Source organism: Atractosteus spatula, chromosome 17 (genome assembly GCF_055471065.1).
Source record: "Atractosteus spatula isolate fAtrSpa1 chromosome 17, fAtrSpa1.hap1, whole genome shotgun sequence".
Classification (NCBI taxonomy): domain Eukaryota; kingdom Metazoa; phylum Chordata; class Actinopteri; order Semionotiformes; family Lepisosteidae; genus Atractosteus; species Atractosteus spatula.
Window position 1 is genome coordinate 6,946,903 of NC_142722.1, and position 25,238 is coordinate 6,972,140.

Consider the following 25,238-nt stretch of genomic DNA (forward strand, 5'->3'; position numbering starts at 1 on the left):
TTATCACTGAAGGGCAGAAAGATAGAGCACGCATGTGGTTAGATCAGGTCACTTAGTCATTTTGTCAACGCAGATCAGGGAGTGCCTGGTTCTAAAATGAGTTCTACGTGTGCTGTGAATTTCCTCTCAGCTCTTCGTAATAAAATCCACTTTTGTTTTAAGTCATAACACGGAGTCTCTAGAGATCACACGTTTTTTTTCATGTTGCAAAACTGTGATAATGAGATAAGAATCAGTAGATGACAGTTACTTGAAACTGAGTCAACACCACAATGCATACAGAATTTTTTAAAGAAAGGCATTACTTTTTTCTGTATGCATCTTCTCGTTAGTTTTTTTTTTCTGAAGAACAAAATTGCTACCATTTCCTGTGGTTAAAAGACTCCACCACAAAAAAGATTGATTGCTGCTATGCAATTGTTCCGACAGCTGGGTCCCCATTAAAATATTAATTCCTGACTGCAGTACATGGCTTTGTACTATACATAAAAAAGAAACTGAGACCTCCTTGCTATGTTGTACTTTGGTTGCTGAATATCATAGACTTTAACAACTTCAACTCAGCACAGGCTAGACCTGTCCCTGGGGGCATTCTATAAATGTTAATGTATGTATTTTCTAGGAGTTTTGACCCTGGAACATCTCCTTGTAACATTCAGATATGCAAACTAGCACGAATTGCTGAACACAGTTACCTGGGATGAATCTTAAGTTAGAGAGAGCCCTCTGTGGCTGAGACACAGTGTGCACTGATACCCTCATTAATGGGCTTTTCGGCTTCCTGATTTAAATGAAGCAAAACCTACCCACTAATGTGCTTTTTGAACACTCGGCTGTTCAAAAACATTCCAAGCCTCCCAGGTTAACGGTGATTAATCTGTGGTTGTGAATGCCTCTCCAAATGCACCTCATTAACGCCAAACAGCAGTTCTTCCACAAGAGGCAGTTAAAAGGAAGGAGATTGAAATGTTCATTTATTAGCATTCCTGTGGTTGCACTGTAAGCTTGAAAGACAACAAACACATCTGGTCTCAAAGCAAAGCATTCCGTTGTGTGGTACAGGACAATTAGAGCCAACACATTTCAACACACTGATATTCACTTACTCATTTTTAATGGATGATATGCAATTCAACAGTGCCCTTCCATCTGTATTTTTTTCCTTTGTTGACAAATTTGCAAACACCAAAGGATTCTGTACACAACACACTGCCATGCCTAGTAGTATCACTTAAGGATAAACCCACACTGGTGGCCTGTTTGTTAAAACTCCGTCCCTAAGGTCTAGGACCTGGGTTTATCCATATCACAGTTTACAGCAGCTTTCTGTGACTGAACTCTGCACCACCTTACAGTTTTGTAAGAGCTAATCTGATTTTCCTCCAAGCTTAGCTCTTAAAACATTTCCAGATATGCCACATCAACATAATCCCTTCAGTATTTCTGTATAACACAGTAGCGCAAACCGACAGACAGAGACGCTTTGGAGGCTCTGGCTGGGAGTGCGAAAGACAATAGCAGACGTCACCGAGGACACTGCGGAATTGAAGAGTTCATCAGGTCTCGCATGGCACTGGGTTGGGTCCCCAGCAGGGTGAAATGCAGCTGAGTTCCTGCTACTCCCTCCTCGCTCCCAGACTCTATTCACCGGGCTGAGAGAGCCTGTGCATTCTTTGCATTCTATTCCTAATCTCACTGGATGCAGAGCTCTCCAGGCAAGTTCCATTCAAAACGTGAACGGCTCCGATTCTTCCACAAATGGCACGAATCACACTTTCGACGGAGCTCAGCAGCACAGAATTGGAGGCCAAACTCCACAGAGCCAGACACCTCGCAGAAAGAAACGACGGATAATGATCAAAAAATGTTTTGTCGTCACACTCTCACCCTCCATGTCATTCTCCTATTCATGACTTTGACTGAACAACAATCCACATGGGGTGCCACGTGTTGCGAAAAATAAGCATAAATCAAGCATAAAACTGTTGAACTTAAATGACCTTTGTGAGCAATGTGTGCTCACTAGGTTAAGGTACAGAGGTGGTTGATTTTTTTATTCCTTAATTAACACTGGCAGGGTGTCTGAACTCTTTTGAAAGCACTTGAGTGGATAAAAAATTACACCACAATGCTTTGATTTTACATTCACAGAGTCAGAGAGGCCTTTATATGTGTGCTACAGACATTTCCTGGCCAGAAATGAATCTCTAAGACTGAAAACTGACGATGAGCTCCAGTGCTCGTTCCGAGAGAGGCTGTTCTACGGGGCCATGCGCCTCCCTGGGGCTGTAATTGGATCCAGTCAGTGGGTTTATTTTGAGGCCAGTTACACACCAGTGTGCACAGCTTTCCCGGCCTTACAACTGACCATGGAAAACCTACGGAAAAGTGCCACAGCTGGTCAGAGCATCAGACAGGGTCACACATCATATCGGAAAGACGCCAGCCAGCTAATGAAGTGGACCGTGCTTGTACTGAAAGCAGTGAGGGAGGAAAACAAGTCATGCTGCTCATTATATTTTAGGAGATCGTCTCTACAAGCTGAGAATGGAAGCCTGACCTCCATTGATCTCAGAAGCTAAGCAAGACGGGGCCTGCTTGGTATTGGAACAAGACACCTTCAAGGGAAACCAGCTTGCTCGATGAAGTGTCTCTCTTTTCCCTGGACCAAAAAAATCACAAACCAGAACTCTAATTTGGTGATTAGGGTCACAATGACACCTTTCATTAGATGGCGTCATCCTTTTATGAGGCGAAGGTCCTGACTGCTCGATCATTAAAGAGCCAATGACACTGTTTGCACGAACAGGGGCATTAACTAGATGTCCTGGTTACGTTCCACTCTGGGCTTGCAGAATCCATACTCCCTGAAGTTACTTGTTATCGCAGCTGATGGAAAGTTCCTCAATGCTTTACTAGTGAGGAGAAGGTGATGGGGGCAGGATAGTATACATTATTGCTTACACTTTACATAAACGCAAAGAATAGTTAACTCTTTTTATAGAATAAGCTTCTGCTAGTGCTGTTTAGAACTTGCACTGAAAAACAGGCCAATCTGATTCTTTCCCTTGGTGGTCTCAGGATTCTGCTTCCAGAGCAAACAGGAATCACTAAGTAAAATGTTAAGGTCTATAAAACAATAATTCCTCCCACAGGTGTGCAGATCCTAAATAAGTAACCAGTCTGAATGAATTTCTAGACACACTGCAGGACAGGAGCAGAGTTAAATCAAGATATGTATAACTTCTCCCTAATGCCGAACACATACAACAATAATAAAAATTCTGAGGAAAGTTGCCATATTTTCCAGAAATTCCCGAAAAGATGATGTGAGGGTGATGTGTTCTGGATTTCTGTAAAACTGCAGAAAGAAAAAATCTGCATTGTGGGTTTTGGTCCTGAAGCATGACCATTTCCACATCATGCGTCTGACTGTGCAGATGTGGCAAAATAATGGGAATTAAGAAAAGAAACAACCTGGAAACCCCTTAATGCAGGCTTTCTTTCCAAGGATTCTTCCATAATGACAGTGTTAATAAAACCACACTACCTGCAAGATACCTCAGTCACCCTATTCTTCTGCCTAAATGATATCAGAATACCATTTCACCTAGAGCTGGCCTCAGAGCAATTGCCCACCTACACAGAGTATTGTATGTATATATAGAATATATATATATACACACATGCACACACATTTAGATATATACACATTCTCTTCAGCCAAGGACATCTCAACCAGAGATAAAATTCACCTGACTCGGTTCAATCTGCAAGATGGACGAAATGGTGTTTTATATGCATTGAATTCCTGGACATGAGCAGGAGCCAGGTTTAAATGAGCTGATAAGGTGACGAGGTACAAATTTCCCTTCCTTGCGGGGGACTGTGGGGTGATGGATAACCTGACACAGCCTTTCTGCTGCTGGGCCTTCTTCCTAAGTTAATGCTTACATCGGGTGAATCAAGCAGTCTCCGTCTCAAGCCTAGACCTTAAATCAGAGAGCAAATGACATCATTAATGCTCCATCTGCACAGGCATCCCTCTGGTACATGTTTAAATTGATCTTTTTCCTCCTCTGAGGAACACGCTTTGTTAAGAAGGCCTCCTACTACTGCAGGGAAGGAGGCCGCATTTACATAAACTTATTACTGTAATTCTATTTTGTCCATAAATGAAAACAGCCCAAATAAAATAATAAACGCAGCATAAACCAAACTGCTCAAGGCTGACACGCATATGTCTACCCCTTCACAAATACAATATCATGACCCATTGCTGAGTTAATGCGCTGGCAACATAAACCCATAAAGCCATTTATGCGACAAGTACTGCTGTTTTTATTTAAGTTTTTTTAAATGGGTCGTATTGTGGGTTTCGCAACTACTGTACAGGAACTGTTACAGGCAGGAAGGAGTCAGCACAAACAGTCCAATTCCCCAATAAAGCCTGAAAACATCTCATTCAAGAAATGCAGAACAAAATATTAATCTATACTCATGAATAAAAAAAAAAGCTAAAAGCACCTCTGGTAACATCAAAATCAATGATATCATCATCATCTTTTACATGTTATGATTAGATAAAGCTGGTAGTCTTCAGCCCAGGAACAGCGAGACAAAGCCTGTGTTGCGAGGACACACAGCAACACTAAGGCTCTCAGTTAAACTTAAAATTGATCTATAACATCCAGAAAAACAGTTAGTCAGTGCTTCCCAACATGTCCAACTGGGACTGACTGTGTTACTATAATACCATCCGCAATGCTGTAATAACTGTCTTACGGTACTACCATCTGAATCTCATGCAACATCCACTTAACCTTTTGCGAGAATCCCAGTTCTCTAAAATATTTGCTTGGGGGGCTTCAAAACAATCCTAAAACTTCCAAAGATGCAAGACCCCCACACGCAAAAATGGAAGTTTTTCACAAAGCGGTTCATCTTCTTCAGCAGTTTTTTTTTTAAAATACACTTTGCTTCCTGAGTGGTTTCCTCCAAACTTCCTGCTTTACAGACAAGTTAGACAGAGCAGAATTAAGCTGAAATAGTTGAGTTGGGTGGGCGACACAGATACAGCGCCTGCGTTCTTAACAGGACATGCAGACTAGATATTTTTAACAAGGGCTGCAGGCGATTATACAAACCATGATTCAAGCTATGTATGTATTTTCAAGCAAACAAAATCCAAAGGAGAAACATTTCAAATATAGATTTCCATTTTGAACCTAATGGAAAGCACTGTCATAACACCTGTAAAGAAACTTTGGAACTATAAAAACAAAACAACCTGAAGCTCAAAGAGTGGTAAACACTTAAAAGATTTTAGTACTGTTAATTAATAACCAGCTTCGCCAAATGGCAAGTGAAGTTGACCCTGCTAAATATGATAATTTCTTGTTTTATGGATAAGGTGAAAAAACATAAAAACTGTCAACATCTTATAGCGCGGTTTAGAGATGTCAAAAGCATCCATGCAACTCTCCAGAAGTCTGAGCAGGCTACATATTCCACTGTGTCCCAAATAGTGAATTATCGATTTTACAGCTTCCAAAATAGACCCCAATGAAGGTGCAACTTTTCAGCACAAGTAAACATTTGTCATTGAGCCACTGTGAATCAGTTACTGCCCCAGACTAAACCACGGATCCCTCTCGAGGTCTGTAATTGTTGGGATTAAGGCCAGACCCGAGATTCTACAAAGCTCCTAATGCCAATAATTGCAGTTTATGGATGCCCGTATCCTGAAATTATATATTCTGTAGGATTTGCATTACCACGTCCTTTGGAAAAGTAAACTAGCGTAGAGATGAGGAACTGCAGCTCCACGATGAGAATGTCAGGCAAGGACGTAACGTCCTCAGAACAGACCTGTTTGCTTTTCTTCAGCAATATTCGCTTCTTCGCCCGATCCTTCCCCCGGTCCCGCTCACGCTCCGAGCTCCCGCCGTCGTTGTCGTAACCGTTTTCGGCGAGGTCCGCCGCCTTGCCATTCTCCAGCTCCCTCCTCCTCTTCCCGACCTGTCTCTCCCACTTCTCTCTCCGCTCCTGCGGCTTCAGCGTCACATCCTTCTTCAGGTTTTAGAAGACGGGGAAGAAACACAAACAGAGCAATTAGGAAACCAACCTAGTAGAACTGCCACTATCTTTGTTATACCCACACCATTTTGCAATAGTTGATGGTGTGGTTTTTGCATCTCAGCTTGCGGCTATGAACCCCCTGACCACACGGGGGAGAATGAGGACGTGCAGGTAGACTCCTCTGATTCGTCCCGCCTTCCAGCCAATCGCCTTTTAACAGGTCCAGCAACAGGTCTCTCACCAACAGCACCGCGTGCCTGCAAGCACCCAGGAGGCCACAGGGGGCGCTGTGTCGCCGAGAGCCGAGAGAGTAATCCTACAAACAGCCTCTCTCAGAGGCGCTTAGCCATTTGTGGGCCATGCCTCAGGAATCACATGACCCTGGCTTGAATCTTGATGATGGTCCTTAAAATAAAACTCGATAAGAAGTCAATGTTTTTCCCACTTCCAGGCATTAGTTTGCAGCAGTTATCTCCAATTACACTGAACCTAAGAAGTAAGCATGTTTGTTTAATTCTGTCAACACAGCAAAAACCAAAACTGTCTCTTCATCTCAGATCTCTCTGCTGAGCCCAAGGATAATGTTTAGACCCCTAAAGCACTTGGATTAAGTTGTTCTAGCTTTCTCTGCATCAGCTGTCTTGCTTATGTATTAAGTAAAACATCTTCTTTTGTTTAAAATATTACTCTCTGAGCACAATCCCCACAACACAGAAATATTAAACAACCCTGCTTAGGTTACACACAAGATTAATATGGAAAATATTAGCCACGGAAGATCTGTAGGAATTTCCGGTACGCAATTATGGTTATCCAAAGGAAGGCTTTATGCTTTTTAAGAAAACTGCAGTGGATACACAAAAACAATTCAAATACAGCCCAATGATACTGTAGTTTCTTAGTTCTTCTTACTGCAAACAGGACTCATTTCATATGAGTCTGCAGTGTCATCACTCCACTTGGTGAAATCAGCAAATTCGAAATGAATTTGCCGTTTGTTTAAAGCAACAGGTGACTCTCGTTTGAGGACCTGAAAGTATGTCTTGCACAGCAAGTTAGATCCAGCGTCTGACTATATTTGTGCTATGCCAGCAGTCTTTGAAAACAAGAGTAAACATTGTATACAGTAAAATCCATAAATTAGGGAGTAAGCAACAAAGTCCATCATTACAAGGACTTTTCACAATCAGAAAGGAGACCAGCTCCTATTTTGTTGTAATGATGGCCGTGACTCACACTACTGCTTGGACACAAATACATTACTTCAACACAGGGCAATGAGTTAAAATTTAAGCATCTGGTCTTTAGTCAGTGGGCTAAATTACTACAGTCATTTTAAAGCAATCCCTCATGAGGGCTCAATATAAATAATTTTTAAAAGTTGGTTCATATGGACCAAACAGGCATATACAACAGTAAAACAGATTTTTTTGTCCCACCTTTGTGAAATAAATGTTTAAGTAAAGCTTAGTTCATAACTGAACAATTCATAGACGGGTATCTCAGCTGTTGAGACTGAGTGGCTGATTTGCATTTCTGGTCAATTTTCAATTAATCCCATTGTAAACATCTTTTAAGAAATGAACATTCCATAGGATAAAAACACACAACAAATTTCCTCCAGGTGACCACTTCACTGGGTTTCAGTAGGTAATGGCACTAACAATGTTCCTAAGCCTGGTGAGAGAAAGGTAGTGTCAATAAACTTAATTTACATATTAAAACCCACCTCCCTCTGTCTGTCAAACCACACACTTCTGATCAACACACAGTTTTTATATTACCTTTGGAATCGATTAGTACTAGACTGGTAGCCTTCAAGGCAGTCTTTTTAAATTTATTCTTGCAAATATTTGGCTGACATCAACACATAATACTTATACTTAATACATATAGTCAAGAAACGGCTGATAACCAAGTTCAAAATAGGCTAGATGGGCCAAATGGCCTTTTCTCATTTGTAACACTGACCTAATGTCCCATCCTGTCCCCAAGCAAAACAGACAGTTCTGTTCAGCACTTGTGCAGACTGTGAAGCATTCATTTAGACAGCGCTGCAGGCCAACATTTCATGAAGAACTTAGAAAATGTCAATTTAAACAAATTTGCATCTTTTTGCCACCATAAGACTATGCAGCAAGCGTATGCATGTGGAACTAACAATAAAAACTGAATTACTTCCATATGTCTCAACAAACCTTCAGTTTGCTTACAAGGAAAACAAAACTCTTCTTAGCCTGATTACACACAGAGTGCAGTATTTAAAGAAACTTGAGCTACCGTTTGTCAAATCTGCAAACAAAGGGGTAGTAGAAGAGGTTGATGCAAGTGGTTATATTTAGCTTTCTTGAGACAGTGGAGTGGATTTGTGTCTGTTCTGTAGGTACGGGCTATAACAGCAGAAATGTTTCATCTGGTCTAACCTATGTGCATTGCCATAGCAACAGTACAGAGCTCATTGTTGCAGTTCCAGATTACCCTGCAAAAGACATTGTGCTATTCAGGAGTAAAGGCAATGGATAATAATAATAAAAATCTTCCCCACATGAAGCATATTTCACACTTTAAATCCTGAAGTATGCTCATTCAAACTTCAAAAGCCTCTTGTAGTCATTAAAAAGACAATTGTACGCTGTCACACGACTGTCATACTGAAAGGGCCTATTTCGCAAACATTCATAAATCATAAACAGGATCATTATTAAGCAGCTTTCAAAAAAATGTTTCAATGCCTGAGAGCCATGTCCAGACACACTTCTTGGAACACTGTTGTCTGATGGAAAGCAATCTCTTTGCCCGTGCCACTATCACATTTTTGAAAAGTGTCTTGTCTTTCGGTTGGTAGTAATTATTAAAGAGATTCAAAGAGCTTAGCTGCTGATCAGTTTTCATCCATCATCAGAGGCTGAGAAAATGCTGGCAGGGCATCTTTAAATAATAAAGAAATAGCTGCTTTATGCATTAAAAGGTCAATCAAGTCATTATTTTTAGTGCGCAGACTGCTAGTTTATGGATCTATATTTTAAAATTGGAAGCTCAGTTTTTACTGTTCATGAAAGATCCTTAACAGTCTTTTACTTGAAACATTCATGAAAAGGCATTTATGAACAAAAGAGCTGATCAAGGCCTTTTATTTTGATTCAGGAGACAGAAATGCAGTTGAAGTGGACTGCTCTTAGCTTGGTAAAGACAGAATGTCCAAAAGCAATCTTTCATGTAGGTCAACATTTGCTCAAAAACACACTACTGTTAACTGCAAATAAAACAAAACAAGATAAAACCCTGCACACATTAGAATATGAAAACATGCTTGCATCAAAGGTGCTTAACATTTCCAAGAGAAATAAAAAGATCTCGATGAAATCAACAAGTGAGAGTGGGTATATTGCTTTCAATACAGTAAGTCAGAAGCGAATGAGGTTCTGGATGTGGGAATTCTTCCCCTATTGGGGAACAAGGAAGAGGAGGCAGAGGTACTCGGACTGCTTATCCAGACTCATGGGGGTATCGGTATCTTCTGTGCTCTGCGACTCAGCGACTCATCAGGCACGAGATGCTGGTGCTCACCCCTCTCAGCCTTAATGGATCAAAAGTTCTTCTTGACACAGATATATCAGCTTCTTCTTCCACACTGAGGTCTGCCACACACTTGCATTAAATGTGAAAAGCTGTCTTTTCCCCTGTCTGTAGCCAGTATTTGATCTGTCTTCAGATCCGTCAAAGTTTGCGGGGTGCTCAAACGAGCTGCCTGAAGCTGCATGTTACGCCGCTCTGTTAAATATTTTATAAAGCCCTGCTCCTCTTTGACAGGCAGCACTCAAACAGCGTTCTTTATAGTGCAAATGTTCACAATGAGTGTCTATCTCAAAAACATAAGTTTATACAGTGTTCTGAAAATATTTGAGAATATTTTCCAATTTAGATATTTGTGGCTCCTTGTTCAGCAGCTATTATGTAAACCATTCACCCTACAGTAGTGAAACTGACATTGATTAAATAAATCATTCGCTGGGCTGAGATTTAATTTCTATGCGAGCACTTTGCTCAAGATACCCATGTTGGTATCAATTCCCATGCTTGGGATTTTAAATAAGTGTTAAACTTTGCAGCAGTATAAACCCTTCGTTTCCAGGCGATGTGAAGGGATACAGCCAAGATAACTATAATATGTATTGACATGGAAAAAACAAGACTCTAGCAGCAGCTCTGTGAAAAGCGTTGATCAAAAACGGATCATTTCTCAATTGAAGTAAACACACCTGATACTGAACAAAATACTCAGTGACACAGTTGTAAAAAACAAACATGTAAAATGGGCATGCTCTTAAAAATGAAAAATAAAAATGTGAGTACTGTAAACTTTGTCTTGTCAGGACTGGGACTGAGCATGTGTTCAAAATCAGCACATGAGTACAGGCTGTTAGTTGTATAAACCCATTTTTAAAGCCTAATACCATGCTCCCTCAATAAAACCTGACCCCCATGGAGCGAGAAGGTTTTGATGTAGCATATCTCTCTAGACAAACATGTCCCCTCCATTTTAGCTAAACTAAAACCATATTTGCAAAGAACCGGATTTTCCACCTCTGCTTAGAGGTTCGCTATCTAATCTTTAAACCCCAGCAAATTAACTGTTACATCTCTTTTTTTTTCTGTTTTGTTTTGACTCTGTGAGTTTTGGCCACCGTCCCAGCCCAACACCATCTGGCCAGCCTGGGCTCAGGGGAAACACTAAAAGAACATAGCGACAATGGAATGGCCCAGCACAACAATAAACTGCACTCTAAATCTCTTTAATGGCTTTGACAAGTACTCAGGAAACCTGAGACGGGGCGATCCGTGTGTGCACACCTCCCAGTCTAACCGATTTAGGGGACTTAAAAAAAACAGGGGGAGAGAGAGAGAGAGAGGACAAGTGAGATCTGGCATCATGAGCAAAGCATGAAAGAGGCCACAGTCAAAGACAAGCGCCAGCAGGCAGTTGCAAGCTTGTATGGAACCGCGTTAAAAAGGCTGAAGACCACGGCAACAGTGCCATTCACAATTAATGATGTTCAGTTGCAGGGGGACACCCGCTGTAGTTCAGACCCCAAGAGACGCCGCTGCAGAAACAATGCCAAACTTCTTTATTCTGCTGATGCCAAGACTCAAGATCAAGGTTTCTGCAAGCTGTAGCTGGGAGGTCTAACCTCACAGAGAACATGTGCTGTGCTAATTCAGAAATGCTTTTACCCATTCAACTAACGGGCCTTGATTGAGAAGAACAACTGTCAGCCAGCCACTGCTTAAGTCGTTAAAGAGCCCAGAGAAACTCAAATTAAAATCTTTTCCTGCGATTGTAGCCTGCGCTCCATCTCGTTTATATCTCTTTGCTGTAGCTTCATGTTTCTATTACTGTTTTGTAGAAAGCTAAAATATTTTTTCAAAACATTCCAATATCTTCCATACACTATTTAAGGCTAGAAGACAAATTTAAAGAATATAACATAACTAAATTCTAGGACTATCTGTATCATATGTTTCACACACATGCAGTTACAGTTTTAAGTACAAAGTTCTGTATCAAAACTGCCTGAAGTAAAAGATGCAAAACCCGCTCTTAGCTTCCAGTTCATTTTATCTGGGAGACCAATATGGACTGTGAACTTTCCACCCACGGAACCAGGAAGCTTCTTGCAAGATCCACAGAGTATTTCCTCACTCCACCTACATACTGCTGTCTTCAGTGCTGAGAACATCAGGTTGGTCTGCTCCAAACACAAGCAGTGTGAAAAAAAGGCTTATTACTTTGACAAGTTGTTTCTTGCGGCTGTTAAGAACATTCAGAGAGTGGCCAGACAAGAATCGGTTTTGCGGTAAGTGACTGTACTGCACCACCTTCTTACCAATAAACCCGTGTACAGGGTCAGGAGCTGCTACCACTTTGGAAAACAAAAGAACGTATTTGGAAACAAAGTGTTGTAGCAGCCCGGAAATGCATTTGGAATGGGCACATATTTGCGAGAGAGTTTGGGAGGAAAAACACAACATATGCTTTATATCCATTACAGAAACCACTTCACCCACTGTGCTCATCACAGCTACAGCTTGAGAGTCACTAATTTTTTAACAGAAACAAAATTTGCTCTAAAATAGTTGTTGCGCAAGACGAACCATTGGAGAAACAAGTTTCAGCTAGCAGATTGTTCATTAAAAACACATTTTCTTATGTTGTATACAGTAGGTACCGTTTTTCTTGTTACCATCAATAAATCGCACCTCACATCAGGCCAATTATGATTTTATAATAACCACCTAAAAGGCACTAATGAATGTTATCTGGGACTGTAGCAGCATTTCAAATGTTTTACAAAGGAGGTAGGTCTACTTTATGGTGGGGAGTTCCAGGCTGAGTCTTTTCACTCAACTCTGGTTGATATTTCAGGCTTCAGGCTCAAACACATCTAAGGTGATGCAGTGGTGAATGAGCTGCAGTGAAGCAGTGTGAGATCTTCCCTATAAGACGCTGATCAGACCAAGCATGAGACTTTGTCGTCTCAGTACTGTCAATGAACACAAAGTCCTATAGAACTCAACTGATGCAAGAAACAAGTTAACAAGATGATGCAGCTGCTGGAGAAGACATTGCTTCTGCTGTGCAGGTGGGACAGAGTTAAGTGACAAACTCCAAAGCACAAAAGGAAAAACACTGTGCTGTGATATCTCTGTTTGACCTGGCAGCCTGGAAAATGTACCCAGCTGTGAAATGAATGACTGTAAAAAGAGGTTCACCCACACCTGAGAAGCTCAATGACACTTGAGAACAGAGCGAGGAGGTCACTAACTAGACTCGTCCCTCGCACACCTGCCTCTCAGCCTCCACCCCCAGGGCTCGTATCTTGTATGTTCAACTGGAATCAAGCAGTTCAACTGGAAAATGACCATGGGGCAGATCTAGCATTTTATGGAGGAACAAACAGATCTCCACTGCACAGTAGTTTTAACTGGTTTTGGGATAAATGGGGCAGTAACACAATTTTAGTTCTATCTCCATTTACAAGTATATAATACACAAGTTAATATAAGCTTCCAGTATCTGGGGTCGGCTCACACTGGAGTTTGTAATTCTTAACCTCAAGGTGCTATGCAATATAGGGATCTCAAACATCACTGCAACAATTTATTCTTTCATTTAATTTACAGTTTGTTTACTTACATATTAAAAACATACACTCATAAAAGCTGAAGTTTGTTTTATCTCCTGATGTTTAGTTCAGGAACACCTGAAACTTTGCAGACAATCTCACATCTTTAAAATGTCTCCCTGAAAAAAGACCATGCGAAAATCACATTTAAAGATAAAAAAACAATCCAAACCAATGACTACACTTACTGAAAAAGAAGTATTAAATCAGTTCAGGCTTCTCATTGGACGTTATCTATCAATCTTCTAAAATATGTTTTTAACTTAGGGGTTTAAGAACTCTTTCTTTTGTACCCTGAAGTGATGAATCTAAGATAGTCCTCTCCCAGTGCCGCCCCCAGCACCCGGAATCAGCTGCTTTATTTTAAAACAGGCTTTTTGCTCTCAATAAAACATTAAGATAAAACTTGACTACAGTAGGAGATGCCTCAAGGACTATATATACCAGTTTTCAATCAATGTGCTCTGTAGACCAAATGCTGGCAGCTCTGTCCTCAGGAAATAAAACACATACACAGTATATACTGAAGAAATCAAGCATTCTCAGATAAGAGCCGGTTTTCAAGCTTGAGAAGCTGTGATCTTCAGTGAGACTGCACCTTTAAGCTCCTGCCATTTCTTATTTATTTATACAGGAGCGCTCCTTCTCCAGGGAGGCTGCAAGCTTTAAAGCTTTAGAGAGTATTTGTGTCAGCTGTTTTTCCTTCCTGTTTTTCTTTTTGCTGCAGTGCTGCTGCGTGTCCCCATGAGTATTAAAATATCCTGCACACTGTGCTGAACCCCCCAACCCTCACTGGGCAAGCTTCAGAAACCCCTGAGGCTGCCAGCACAGGGCCATCATACTCTCACTGTAGCATTTAATTACATATCGCAGCAAACACAAACAATAAGAATAAGGCATCATACCAATTAAACTCTAAAGCACAACCCATCAACCCAGCCTGGAGGAGATGTGGTATTTGCATTTGACATTGCCTAAAAAGATTAATTAGGGGTTCTATTAATTAAATTTCGTGCAAGCACATTGAAATTGACTGCATAGCCTTGTTCTTGCAGGAAGATTGATGTTCATGTCCTGATGGGGTTTTTTTTTCCTGTGACCATACATTTCACGGAACAGAAGTGCACTGTTCTCGTGGGACGCAGGTGAATGTGCCAAACACATCCTTTTTGATTGATCTTTGCCCTCAAGGGCACATCTTCCTCACATTACGAAATGTGCATGAATAAAAACTCTGCCTACTGAAACCAGGGTTTCCCTAAAACAAAAGATGAATTTCCACGAGTTACTCCCTTGTAAGGACCCTCAGAAGAGATGCTGTGGTAGTATGGAGAGGCCAGGCCACATCATCTGGGTTCTCCAGCCTCAGAAGCTCTGCAGCACCCCTCTTAGGTGTACTGACACCATCAGGAATACCATGCAACAAGTAGCTGCCCTTTCTAAATTTTGCTATGGCAAATCTACAGATATTTGGCATGTATAGACAAACACAAGAATGAGTACTTTTTAGCTATCGATTGCAATGTATCATGCTTTGCCAGACCTAATTATACTTGATCACTAATTGGGATTTCTGTGTGCTTTTGTAAAACTGTACCTTTGCTTTTAGCCATGGTGTATCTCTGTAAACCTTCCTCAGGGGTTAGCTAAGAAAGCACCCAGGTTTCAAGGCCTTGCTTTTTGAAAGCCTCGCGGACAATATAAATCTTAAGTTGATAAAAAAAAAGACACGATGTTGATCAGTAAGAGCAATAAGACTTTTGTTAGTTCTATGAAAGCCGAAATTGCCGTTGAATAGTCTATTCTAGTGAACAGCTTGAACTTTAATGCTCTAGATGGCAAAAAGTCTGCTGTGGTTTCCCTGTTTGGACTCATTCCAAAGACTCTAAAGAAATCAGTTACTAGATGCCTGACCTCCTTGCATATCAAGATCAGCATCTGTTAAAAAGGAGGGAATAGTTAGGTCTCAGGCAATAATCTCAGTTGCAATGTAGTTCTGACTACAGGTAGCAGCTATGTGTGTTTTCGGATGTACTCTCCTTCGTAATCAAGCTTCACTGTGTCTGCTTCGGAAAAACAAGAATTGCTCCTTATGCCTAAAGTAAAATTCAGCAATGATTCCTGTTACAGAATATCTTCAGTTAAAGTGATGTCAGTGGGGGACTCTCTATAAAGTGCCTGTCTCAGCTGTCTGTAATGAGGTTTGCGCTGTCACTCAGCAGTTCTGGGAGGCAGTGATAAAGCGTCTACCACAGCCATCTCTCTCCCTCTCCCTCTTGCGATCTTTTCTGTCTCCCTCTCACATTCACAGCAGTTAAGAGATGAAGACAAATCATCAGCTATTTGTGTCAGCTTGCACAGCACAGATAGCACACAGCTGTCTATGAGACTGACAGCTGGCAATCACTTTCTTAAGCTCAGGATTTGTAAAAAACTATATATATACACACTGACAGGGTGCAGAAGTGGCTCTTGAAAAAATAATAGCACCCAGATGACTTGAGATACACAAATGCTATATTAAGAAATGCTGCTTTATTATATCATACATAACGATCCTACTGGATTTTGAGGATTTTGTATTGAAGGAAGAATTTGTTTAAACACACATTTAAGCATCCACACCAATGTAAATAAGTATTATACTTCTGATATTTGACACTGCTTAAGCAGTAAATAGTTCAATTAGCTACAAACTACCCAATAGTCTAGATTAACAAAATGGCCTCCTCGTTTACAATTTTTCTTAATGTGTTTGAGTGCAGCCTGTGGCCCCGACTTATCTTAGCTATCTCTTTGCCAGGGAGGATGGAAACACTCTGTGGTACCTTAAATATAATTGGGTACAACTGAGTGCTGATTAATCCCCTCTTGAAGAGGTCCATCATGTCACTTTAAGGAAAACTATCTATTATGTCTAACAAAGGTCCTGGCGTCTGGCCACTTCATCACTCTCGGGATCCTGCAGTAAGTATGTAGCATAAACCTGGCAGGAAAGACCTTCACTGAAAGGCCACTTGAGGCCTGTCACTCTTCAATACTCTGAGAACAGGCCTCTCTGCTGCTCCTGTGCCAAAAGTGTCAATGTTCTTCATGTCTCACTTTTAAAATATCTATGAGTCGTCGACTGTACTATGAGGCAGGACCACAGGTAACCATTTTGGAGCCCTTAAGAAAATCACAGCCTGACCTGCTCCAAGAATGATTTCAAGTGTGACCCAAATCTGACAGACGTGGCAGGCTCTTCAAAAGTCGGCCTTGTGTTTCAAGTCGTTACCCTGCTGAAAGGTGAACTTTCCAACTAGTTTCAGGTCTTGAGCAGATTGTAGCGGATTTTCCCTTTAGGATTTTCCTGTACTTAGTGTGTTTCCCTATCCTAACAAGCTTTCCAGGTCCTGGAAGATTGAAAAACTGCCCCATAACTTAATGCTGCCAACCACCATGCTTGCTTGATGGTGTACTGTGCTGTATCAGATTAAAAATATTAAATTTTAATTAATATTTAATATTACAAAAAATATTCAATATGCAATGAAATGTGTATACACCATCTGTAATTCAGTAAAACAGAATGACATTGGAAGGGTCAAAATACTTTTGCAAGGAAGTGTAGTAGCAACCGGCATGTACAGTAGCTTCTTGGTGAAATACTTTTTATGGAGAAGCATCTCCTTGTATCAGTATGTTACTTGGTGCACATTTGAGGCAGTCCGCTGCACAACCTGGCCACAGCAGCAATCCAATCAGCTTTCACGGCAGTATTCCCGTTTTTCACAATATTTCTCTTTGCTGTTGTCCATTTTAAACACAACCCTGCTTGCCAAGCTGGTGCAAGGAGTGAGGGTATCGCTTATAACTTCCTGCTGCAGAATACACCAGCCAATTTGCTTCACAGTATGACGGCTTCAGCTGAGAAGTGAGTCAGTGTCCTTGTAGATAAAGCCACTCTACCCCAGGGGAATACAAACAAGTCTGTTTTCACACTTCCTTTAAATATTATGATTTTACCATAAAACTCTGGAGAGGACTAGAAATTTCATTTAAGGGCAACTACAGGACTCAATTCTCTAAATTTATGACTTACAAAGTACACTGCGAAAACTTAACGCCTTAAAAATGTTGTAAAACTGTATCTGACATAAAAACCATATGGCATTCATTAATAAAATGAATTATGTACATTCCGATAAGCTTGCGGCAGAAAAGTCGGAGCAATAATGATGACATACTTCATGCAAAAACAATTTCTTGGTATCGTTTGGCTTGGAAGAGCACACAGCACTTTCAAGCAGTCATTCAGCCATAGCAATGGACTATAGCAGATGTACTTTACAGTTCCCTTGTGTATGACAGGTACTGCTGATGGATTGACAACAATGTGGGCTTAAGCACAATTAGTGGAAGGCAGGCAGTAACAACGTGTGTTTTCTAACATGGGTACTGCCCATTTCAAGAATCTGGACCTTCTCTCAGCACTGGCTAAGGATATAACAGTTCCTTGGCAGGACACTGGTGTTCTTGTCTATGAAAGAATGATTTGTATTTTATAATACATATCTTCAAACACATAAAATGAACAGGACATGCACTGTCTGTTCTATAATAATTTATTATACTTTGTCAACGTTAGGGCACACAAAAGCCTTCACTAGGACATGTCCTGAAATCTTGGCCACGTAGAATAAATTTTCACACAATATAGACTGTTTTATTTTTCTAATCAAATCCTGTAGCTTAGTAACTTTGGGTGTATGTGTATGTTGATCTCTTTTTTTTTTAAATCATCCTCAACACCCTTCAGGCAGGATCTTGAGTCTCCTTCACTTTGCACGCAGAATTACTGTAAGCGTTTGTTACTGCCGGTTGTCAATGCGCTAAGCAGCAAACAGTGCAATCCATTTCCTTTTCTAAAAGGAAGGACATATTTATACAGTTGCTGCTCAATAAAGTCAGCTACAAGGAAAAACTCATTACAAAGCAGCTTCAGTGAAATGTCAGATGGATTACAAAAAGAAAATAAGTTATCACAAAAAATCATTACTCACACAGCATACAGTGTGGGTTATACTTCATTGAACAGAGCCTGTATGTGATGGGCCCAGATTTGTGATCTAACAGACAACCTGCCGGTGTTAAGTATAGTAGAGTCTGTTTAAATACATTTTTAAAAGAAGTCAAATAGAATTTTTAGACACTTAAACTGGCAAAGCAAAAATATTTTCCAAAAGAGAGAGGACACCTAGTAATACAATACATGAAAGGGCTATCCTTTTGCATATTTCTGAGAGACATTTTAAACTGCTCAGTTTAGTGTTTTAAAATATTAAAATATTTTTTTCAGATCAGGGCACAGAAATCTGTTGCCGTGCTCCATCTTACATCAGTAGAGCAAACTGTCAGATGCCCTTGCATTTCCGAAGGTTAACGGCATGAAAGTAAATCTGATGACAAAAATGTGCGGGTTTTTACGCATTTAAAAATGCTGCTGATATTATCACTGTTCAACATGATTTTGTTTGCAAATACATTCTCTGGATTTATACTGGAAGTGTTTCAGTTTGGCACAAGACAGACAAAAAGATTGATATCGGACTCGGGGACCAGCAGTATTTGGCAGCAGACAACTCGCAAACAGGTTAGGGAAACTTAATACTAGGCAAAGAACAAAACGGCTTTATTCCTTAGAAAGCCAGGATCTCTGATTTAGGTAACGGAGGGCAGATACATATGTGGGCATTCAGTATCTAACATCACAAGTACAACCAGACGTCAGTCAACAGCTCCAGACATTTGCGAAGACTACAAGGAGGAAGGGAATATAGTCATGGCTGCATTTCATTACAAAACCTACAGCAAGACAGAGCAGGCAGGGATCCCACTTCCCAGCAAGGCTCTCACTCATTCCATTTCAAGCGCTACTGCTTACATGCTAGAATGGCAAGATAATTGTGTTGAATAGGCTCTTCAACCCACTGCTGCATTAGAAGTCTTTTGTGCCGGGAGCAGCCAGCATTAATTGGGTAACGAACACAGGCATTGAGATGAACAATTTAAAGCCACCTGCTGGAGACCCAAGGCTGAAGAGTGTCTGGTTTGAATAAAGACAAGCTAAAATCTGTTAACAAAGGCTTTTGATTACAGTTGCTAAGTAAAGGACCTGACCTGAGAGAATGCAGGGAGCTTGCTCTATAGATTTCTCTAGCAGCACTGTTTTTTTTCTCCTTCTGGATATGTATCCTTTCTCCATCACTGTTTAGAGAGCACCGTGTGTGTGCTTGGCTGCCTAAAACCTACTGACAATAGTTTCGGGTACTAACATTTCTGTCTCCAAACGCTGACAGATGCATGTTCTGGTCTCTTTAACAGTTTTGAGTTGCTGTTAACTGTATAATGAGTGTAAAAGCCCACCAGGGACAGACAAATGCTTACTGAATATTTCTCTGCATTTTCTTTTCAATTTCTAGCTCCCCGTTTGACTGCTAACCCAGCACGGGTTTTACCTCCTCACTGCTACTGCAACCTAAGCAAAAAAGACATCTGACTGTCAAATGACTTAACATGTCTCCCCTTTCATCTTAGTAAATGTCTCCAGCATAATTAGTGGAGCCAGAGTGTCTGTTTTTATGCCTTATTTTTAAATCTCAAGATTAACATTGCGTTAAATGTTGTTTGACCACAATGCATGTTTTGATGTTCTAAAACCAAGTAACTGAAACTTAACTTTTTCTGGCTCTTGTATGCAGTATTGCTAGATTAAGGTAAAAAAACCAGAGGTATTGTAGCATAGGATACTACTGCAGACAACACACCCTAAGAGATACTAAAACGTTCGACATGATGACTTAGACCCCTGATTCTCTGCACTAACCTGTTGAGAAACTGATTTTCCAGACTGCTGGGTATGACTTTTTAAACCCTTTCTTTCTGTATTACAGTATTATGGAGTATTACAGCATTAGAATCTTTAGTATAATTGGAAGAAAAATGGTACATAAATATATTCAAGCATGCAAACATACATATACAGGGAATTCTGATACGCATTTTATACAGGAGTGCAATTAGAGTCAATCTTGTTTTTCTATGACACTTCTGTTGAAGGAATAAAAAGATTTCTCCACCAACAGCACGAATACAGCCATTTCAAATGTCACCTGTCATCAGGTGACAGGGTTTTCAGTCTGCCTAAGTTTAAGTTTGACGCTGTGCCCCAAAGCAGTACAGTGTCTCCTGCTGTGGCAACACCTTCAGAAAAGGAGCCATATGACTTCTAGGACACTGTAGCTGTCCACAACCTGTGGTCAAATATAGCCCTTCCCATCTGCACCTGTCTATGTGCTTGGCCTGCAGCAACACCAGCAGAAACAGCTTTGTACAGCGCAGAAGGGCCCAAACAGCAAGATGTATCATGTGTCAGGCCACAGCGGCTCCCACAGCGGTGTAGGAGGAAAGAAAAACCCTTTGCAGCCAGTGATGAAGTGGCTGGACAGAACAGACTGCAGACAAACTGGGCATTAAGACAGATCCATAACCCGCCGTCATATAGCATCTGTCAGACTAGCTGGCCAACACAGGCAAGATGGCTTGTTTTAAAAGCAGAGGCAGAATGTTTAATCTTTCGAAAATTGCTGCACTACTAGGGGGTTGATGTAACATTGGTGAAGTCGAAATGAAAGGACAATCAATTCCTTATCGCACAAGCAAACAGGCAGTCCATTATCTAGATAGTTAAAATATTGTTGACCTCATGTGTGGTTCAAGTACAATTTTCTAATGACCCACATGGAGGAGAACAACTTTTCTATACGTGTAGGCTAATTTTTCAATTGCCAGGATTATGAGAAACTAATGGATATTTCTATCTTTTCTGTCCCTTGCATTTCCCCATATTGGAATCTTCAGTCAAAACAAAAACCACTGTTGGTCTCTGTTCTGCTATTTATAAGAAGACCTGAAACAAACCTCTTTCCATGTTATGAAACTCCACCAGTAAGTCACAAAGAAAATATGTTCACATACAAGATTATCATGCTTAGCTAAAGCAAATGCTGTTTGGAGGTTGACCCTCAGAACCAGATGTTCAGTGTCTTTAATCAGCATAAGTCTTTTTGTTTCAAACGATCATGACTGTTACACAACAAGAGAAAAAAAAAAGTAGATGCCAAGATTACATTTTAAGGTAAAGAGGTTCTCTCTAGGATTTTGCTAAGGAATGAACTCTAAAACCAAAAGAAACCTTATTCTGGAGCTTCGCTCTGTTTTTGGCAAGAGACACCTTGATTCAGCTGTCCTTACTGAAACACTTCTGATGCCTTTTCTCCATCTGCCTTTGGGAGCCAGCTGACGGGGTTTTGAAATCAATCCAGGTTTGAGACAGTCAGCAACAGACCCAAATCCAAGCTGCTAGAGCTGAGAGCTCAGCAGGAGCTGAATGAAAATGGCTCAGGCCCAGTAATCCTATGAGTGCACAAACCACACAGAGCGACACATACTTTCAACCAGGGCGTGTAGACACAGTTTGAGGCACAGCGCGATACATAACTGCTGGAAAATAAAGCAAATCTCGTTTACATGTCATTCTTACAATCGCAGATTCAATCAGGCATTTTTTTTTTTTAACCCTGGAATAAAATGTCTGTTTGAAGAGTTTTATAGCTACAAGCACATATCAACAAAACAATCAGCCTATGATCCTGTAATGTTTTAGAACCTGGCAGTGAACTCTTGTCAAGCTCTGCCAGTAGGAACTGTGACAGTTCTGGAAGGAGCTGAATTGTTCAGCTGCTGTAGGTTTTATAGCAACAAAACATGGTATGCAAATATTTGGATGGGGCTGACATGGGGTGTCTGTTCTGCCCGAGGCTGGCTATGAAGGGAGGCTTGGATGATTTATGTGTACAACTTGAGAATCAAGATGGTCTCTTCATGACTTCTTTCGCTGTTCTTGGGATGAGACTTTAAAACAAGGTGCTGACTACTTGTGTATCAGAGATCCAATGGCACTGGTCATAAGAGTAGAGACATTTATCCAACTACTGGCTGAATTTCACTCTTCACTCGCACAAACTGACCTTCCTCAACTTCCCCCTTAACTTTGAAAGAATTTCTCACGGATCAGCTGTGTTGGGCAGCTGCTGGCACAGAAAAGCTGCTCTAAGGAACCAGGGGCTGCTGCACCCCACTAGTGGATGAAATGGGTTCCATCTTATATAAGAGGATCTTTGGGGTCCTCAGGGGTGAAAAGGCATTTCATAAGTACAAGGAATTACCACTGACCTGAACCCAGCAGTTCAGCTGATTGCAAAGCACCTGTATGTTAGAAGCAGAACACAATATTCTGGAAAGGACAGTGAGGACATACAGGTGATCCTCACTTGCCTTTTTTTAAAGGAGATGACAGATTTTAAACGGGCAGTAAATCAGACCCTCTGAACTTCCAGATTGCACATTCGACCAGCTTTGCCTCACAATTTAATTAAGATGCTACCCACCCCAAAACACACACACACACACAGCAATTAGCCATCTTCCACAGTTATTCCTTGCAGCATATAGGAGGTAGCTCCCTCACAATAGCTAAGCATTGTTCTGCTGGACATTATCCAGGTCTCTGAATACTCAGTACCAGTGATAGAGATTTATTTTCTGTCCTATACAACCATCTGAACAGAATTTATAAAGATCTCTTTCTTTGAAAGGGAAAGCAATGATGCCTGCAAAGCATGAAAAGTTTCCAATAACAAATCATCCTGTATTTCTTTTAGGATGTCTACAGCCATGATAATAAATAAAAGAATTCAGCTGCAGCTGTCCCATGTACATGTAGGGGGAAATGAGAACTTGTTAACAAAATCATACTTCTCAATCTTCGAGGAACAGATTGTGACAGTTTAAAGAATCTGATAAATCATATTTGATGATGGGCTTAGATACACTTTAGCAGTATGAAGAATCCCATCAGGGCAATAAGTAGTTAGTTATTATCAAAAGGTGATTAAAAAGAGCAAAGGGATAAAGAACCTTCTTGAGAGGAAACGCAAGTGACAAATGAGCAGCTGTTTGATGACCCAGAATAAGAGACTCTTTCCGTTAAGTGTCTGAATCGTATAAATTCATATGGTATATTTGTACCATACCATCTTCCTAGGAAACACATTTTGACAAATATAGGACAAAGGAATCTAAGATCTTTCTGTGCTTGTAATATAGTATGCTGCTAAGAATAATTACAGCTCCACAGCATTTCCACTGGAAAAAGGTAAGTCTTAACATTCACCTTCAGTGGGGACTTGCCCTGCCAAAAGTCAACCAGTCATTACGATCATCATAACCACAACCATTTTCTCCTCTGAATGCATAAAAGATTTAATAAACCCTGAAGCACTCAAACTGCTCAAAACTACTCCCTCATATTCCCACAACATTCTCCTGAGCCCTGTTAATGTAACTCCAAGATGATCTTTAAAGAGGTTCTGTCCCTTTCTAAAGCATACTTAAATATTTAAAAGGTCTTATTACAGGAATGCTGTAACTCCAATCAGCTCTGCGATCGAAGGCTAATGGGAGCCTTATCAAGGCTCTGAAGGAGGGCTGATATGAAGACTTCCGATGACATTAAGAATTTCTGTGAAAATGAGCTTCAGCAGTAGCATAACACATGGTAGCTTCCTCCTCCAAGCAGACAACGGACTTGTGAACATCAAAGAAAAAAAAAAGAGGAAACGTCTATTCTTGTGTTTCTATTGCTGGGTTAGAAGCAGAGGGAGTTTGTGGTGTGAGAGAAATGTCCAGAAGACAGCTGTCTCTAACCCCTACAGATGTAAACAAAAGCAATGTGAAAATTGTTTAAATATGTACGTAGTGTCCATACAAAAAAGGTATGTCTAATCTGACAAAAACAGAAAAAAAAAATATATATGCCATTACCAATACTGACATGCTCTACTGTATAAAGTGTGCCTTGGCAATGGAGACTTCCGTTTCTGGATGAAACCGTAACATAAACAAATGCGACGCAAAAAAATTCACAATGATACAGCAAGAAATGTCATTTTATTTCACCCCTTTCTGCTCTTTAAAGAACTGAAAGCCGGCTTCTCTTTTGAGGTTTCCTGGCTTCCTACTACTGACATTTGCAGGGAACTGAGACTCTGACCTAGACTAGTGGAAATGGTCTCTCTCTTCACTTACTGAAATCAGCTCCTTCCTGTGGCTGGGCTCTTACAGTGTAAAGGCAAATCGCATCTCGTCTTCTTTGTGGATTCATTAAATTGCGCTCTCTCAGTAAGACAGAAAAACATTTGACCTTGAAGCTCCTCACTGAAGACCTTCCCCATTCGTGAGAGCAGTGTTACTCAGAGGCCTGCCACCAAAGCACACAAATTAAGAAAAACACTGCGTGATCTCTGAAAAGGCTATGTTTGGTGTTGCAGCAGGAAAAGGGACGCCTTACGGATTCCCGCCGATGTGGCAAGCCTCATCTCGCCGGCCTGTCCAATTCATCAACTGAATTAATTGGAGGAGCAGCGAGAAGAATCATGGGTCAGTGTTACCGAGACTGCCTTGGGAAACATGCAAATGGAGCCGAGGGGACGTTAATTCGCATCGTTTGTCACCGCGCCTTCAACACATGATCCCATCGGATGAAGTTATGAACAGGGCAGAATCTCCCTCTGCCTGGAAAGTTAAAAAGAAGATGGCTAGAAGGTGACAAATTTTGCCGTCAATCAGGGCTTCCGAGTGACTCCAGCACTCGCGCCAAGTACAGGTTGATTCCTGTGGCCCTGGGGTCACTGGTTTGAACCCGGTGTCGTCTCACTAGCTGACTGTGACTGAGGTTCAATGAGTGGCACAGCACACGTAGCAGACCCCCTCCCAGACAGTAAAGCCTGCCGGGAATATCTTGTCTCTCATTAAAAAATAAGAGAGTAGAATGAGAGGAGGCGATTCTGGGCAATTAAGTCCATTTTGTTG

The 25,238-nt window shown here is 40.9% G+C and overlaps 1 protein-coding gene across 6 annotated transcripts in view; it reads right to left on the bottom strand.

The window, feature by feature from the left end:
• Positions 1-25,238, bottom strand: part of fbrsl1 (fibrosin-like 1) — a 301,951-nt gene that overhangs the window by 227,918 nt on the left and 48,795 nt on the right. For all 6 annotated transcript variants that reach the window (XM_088935494.1, XM_088935496.1, XM_088935493.1 and 3 more), the window contains exon 2: positions 5,872-6,072. In XM_088935494.1, the coding sequence (XP_088791620.1) occupies positions 5,872-6,072 (201 nt within the window). The remainder of the gene's footprint in view (positions 1-5,871; positions 6,073-25,238) is intronic.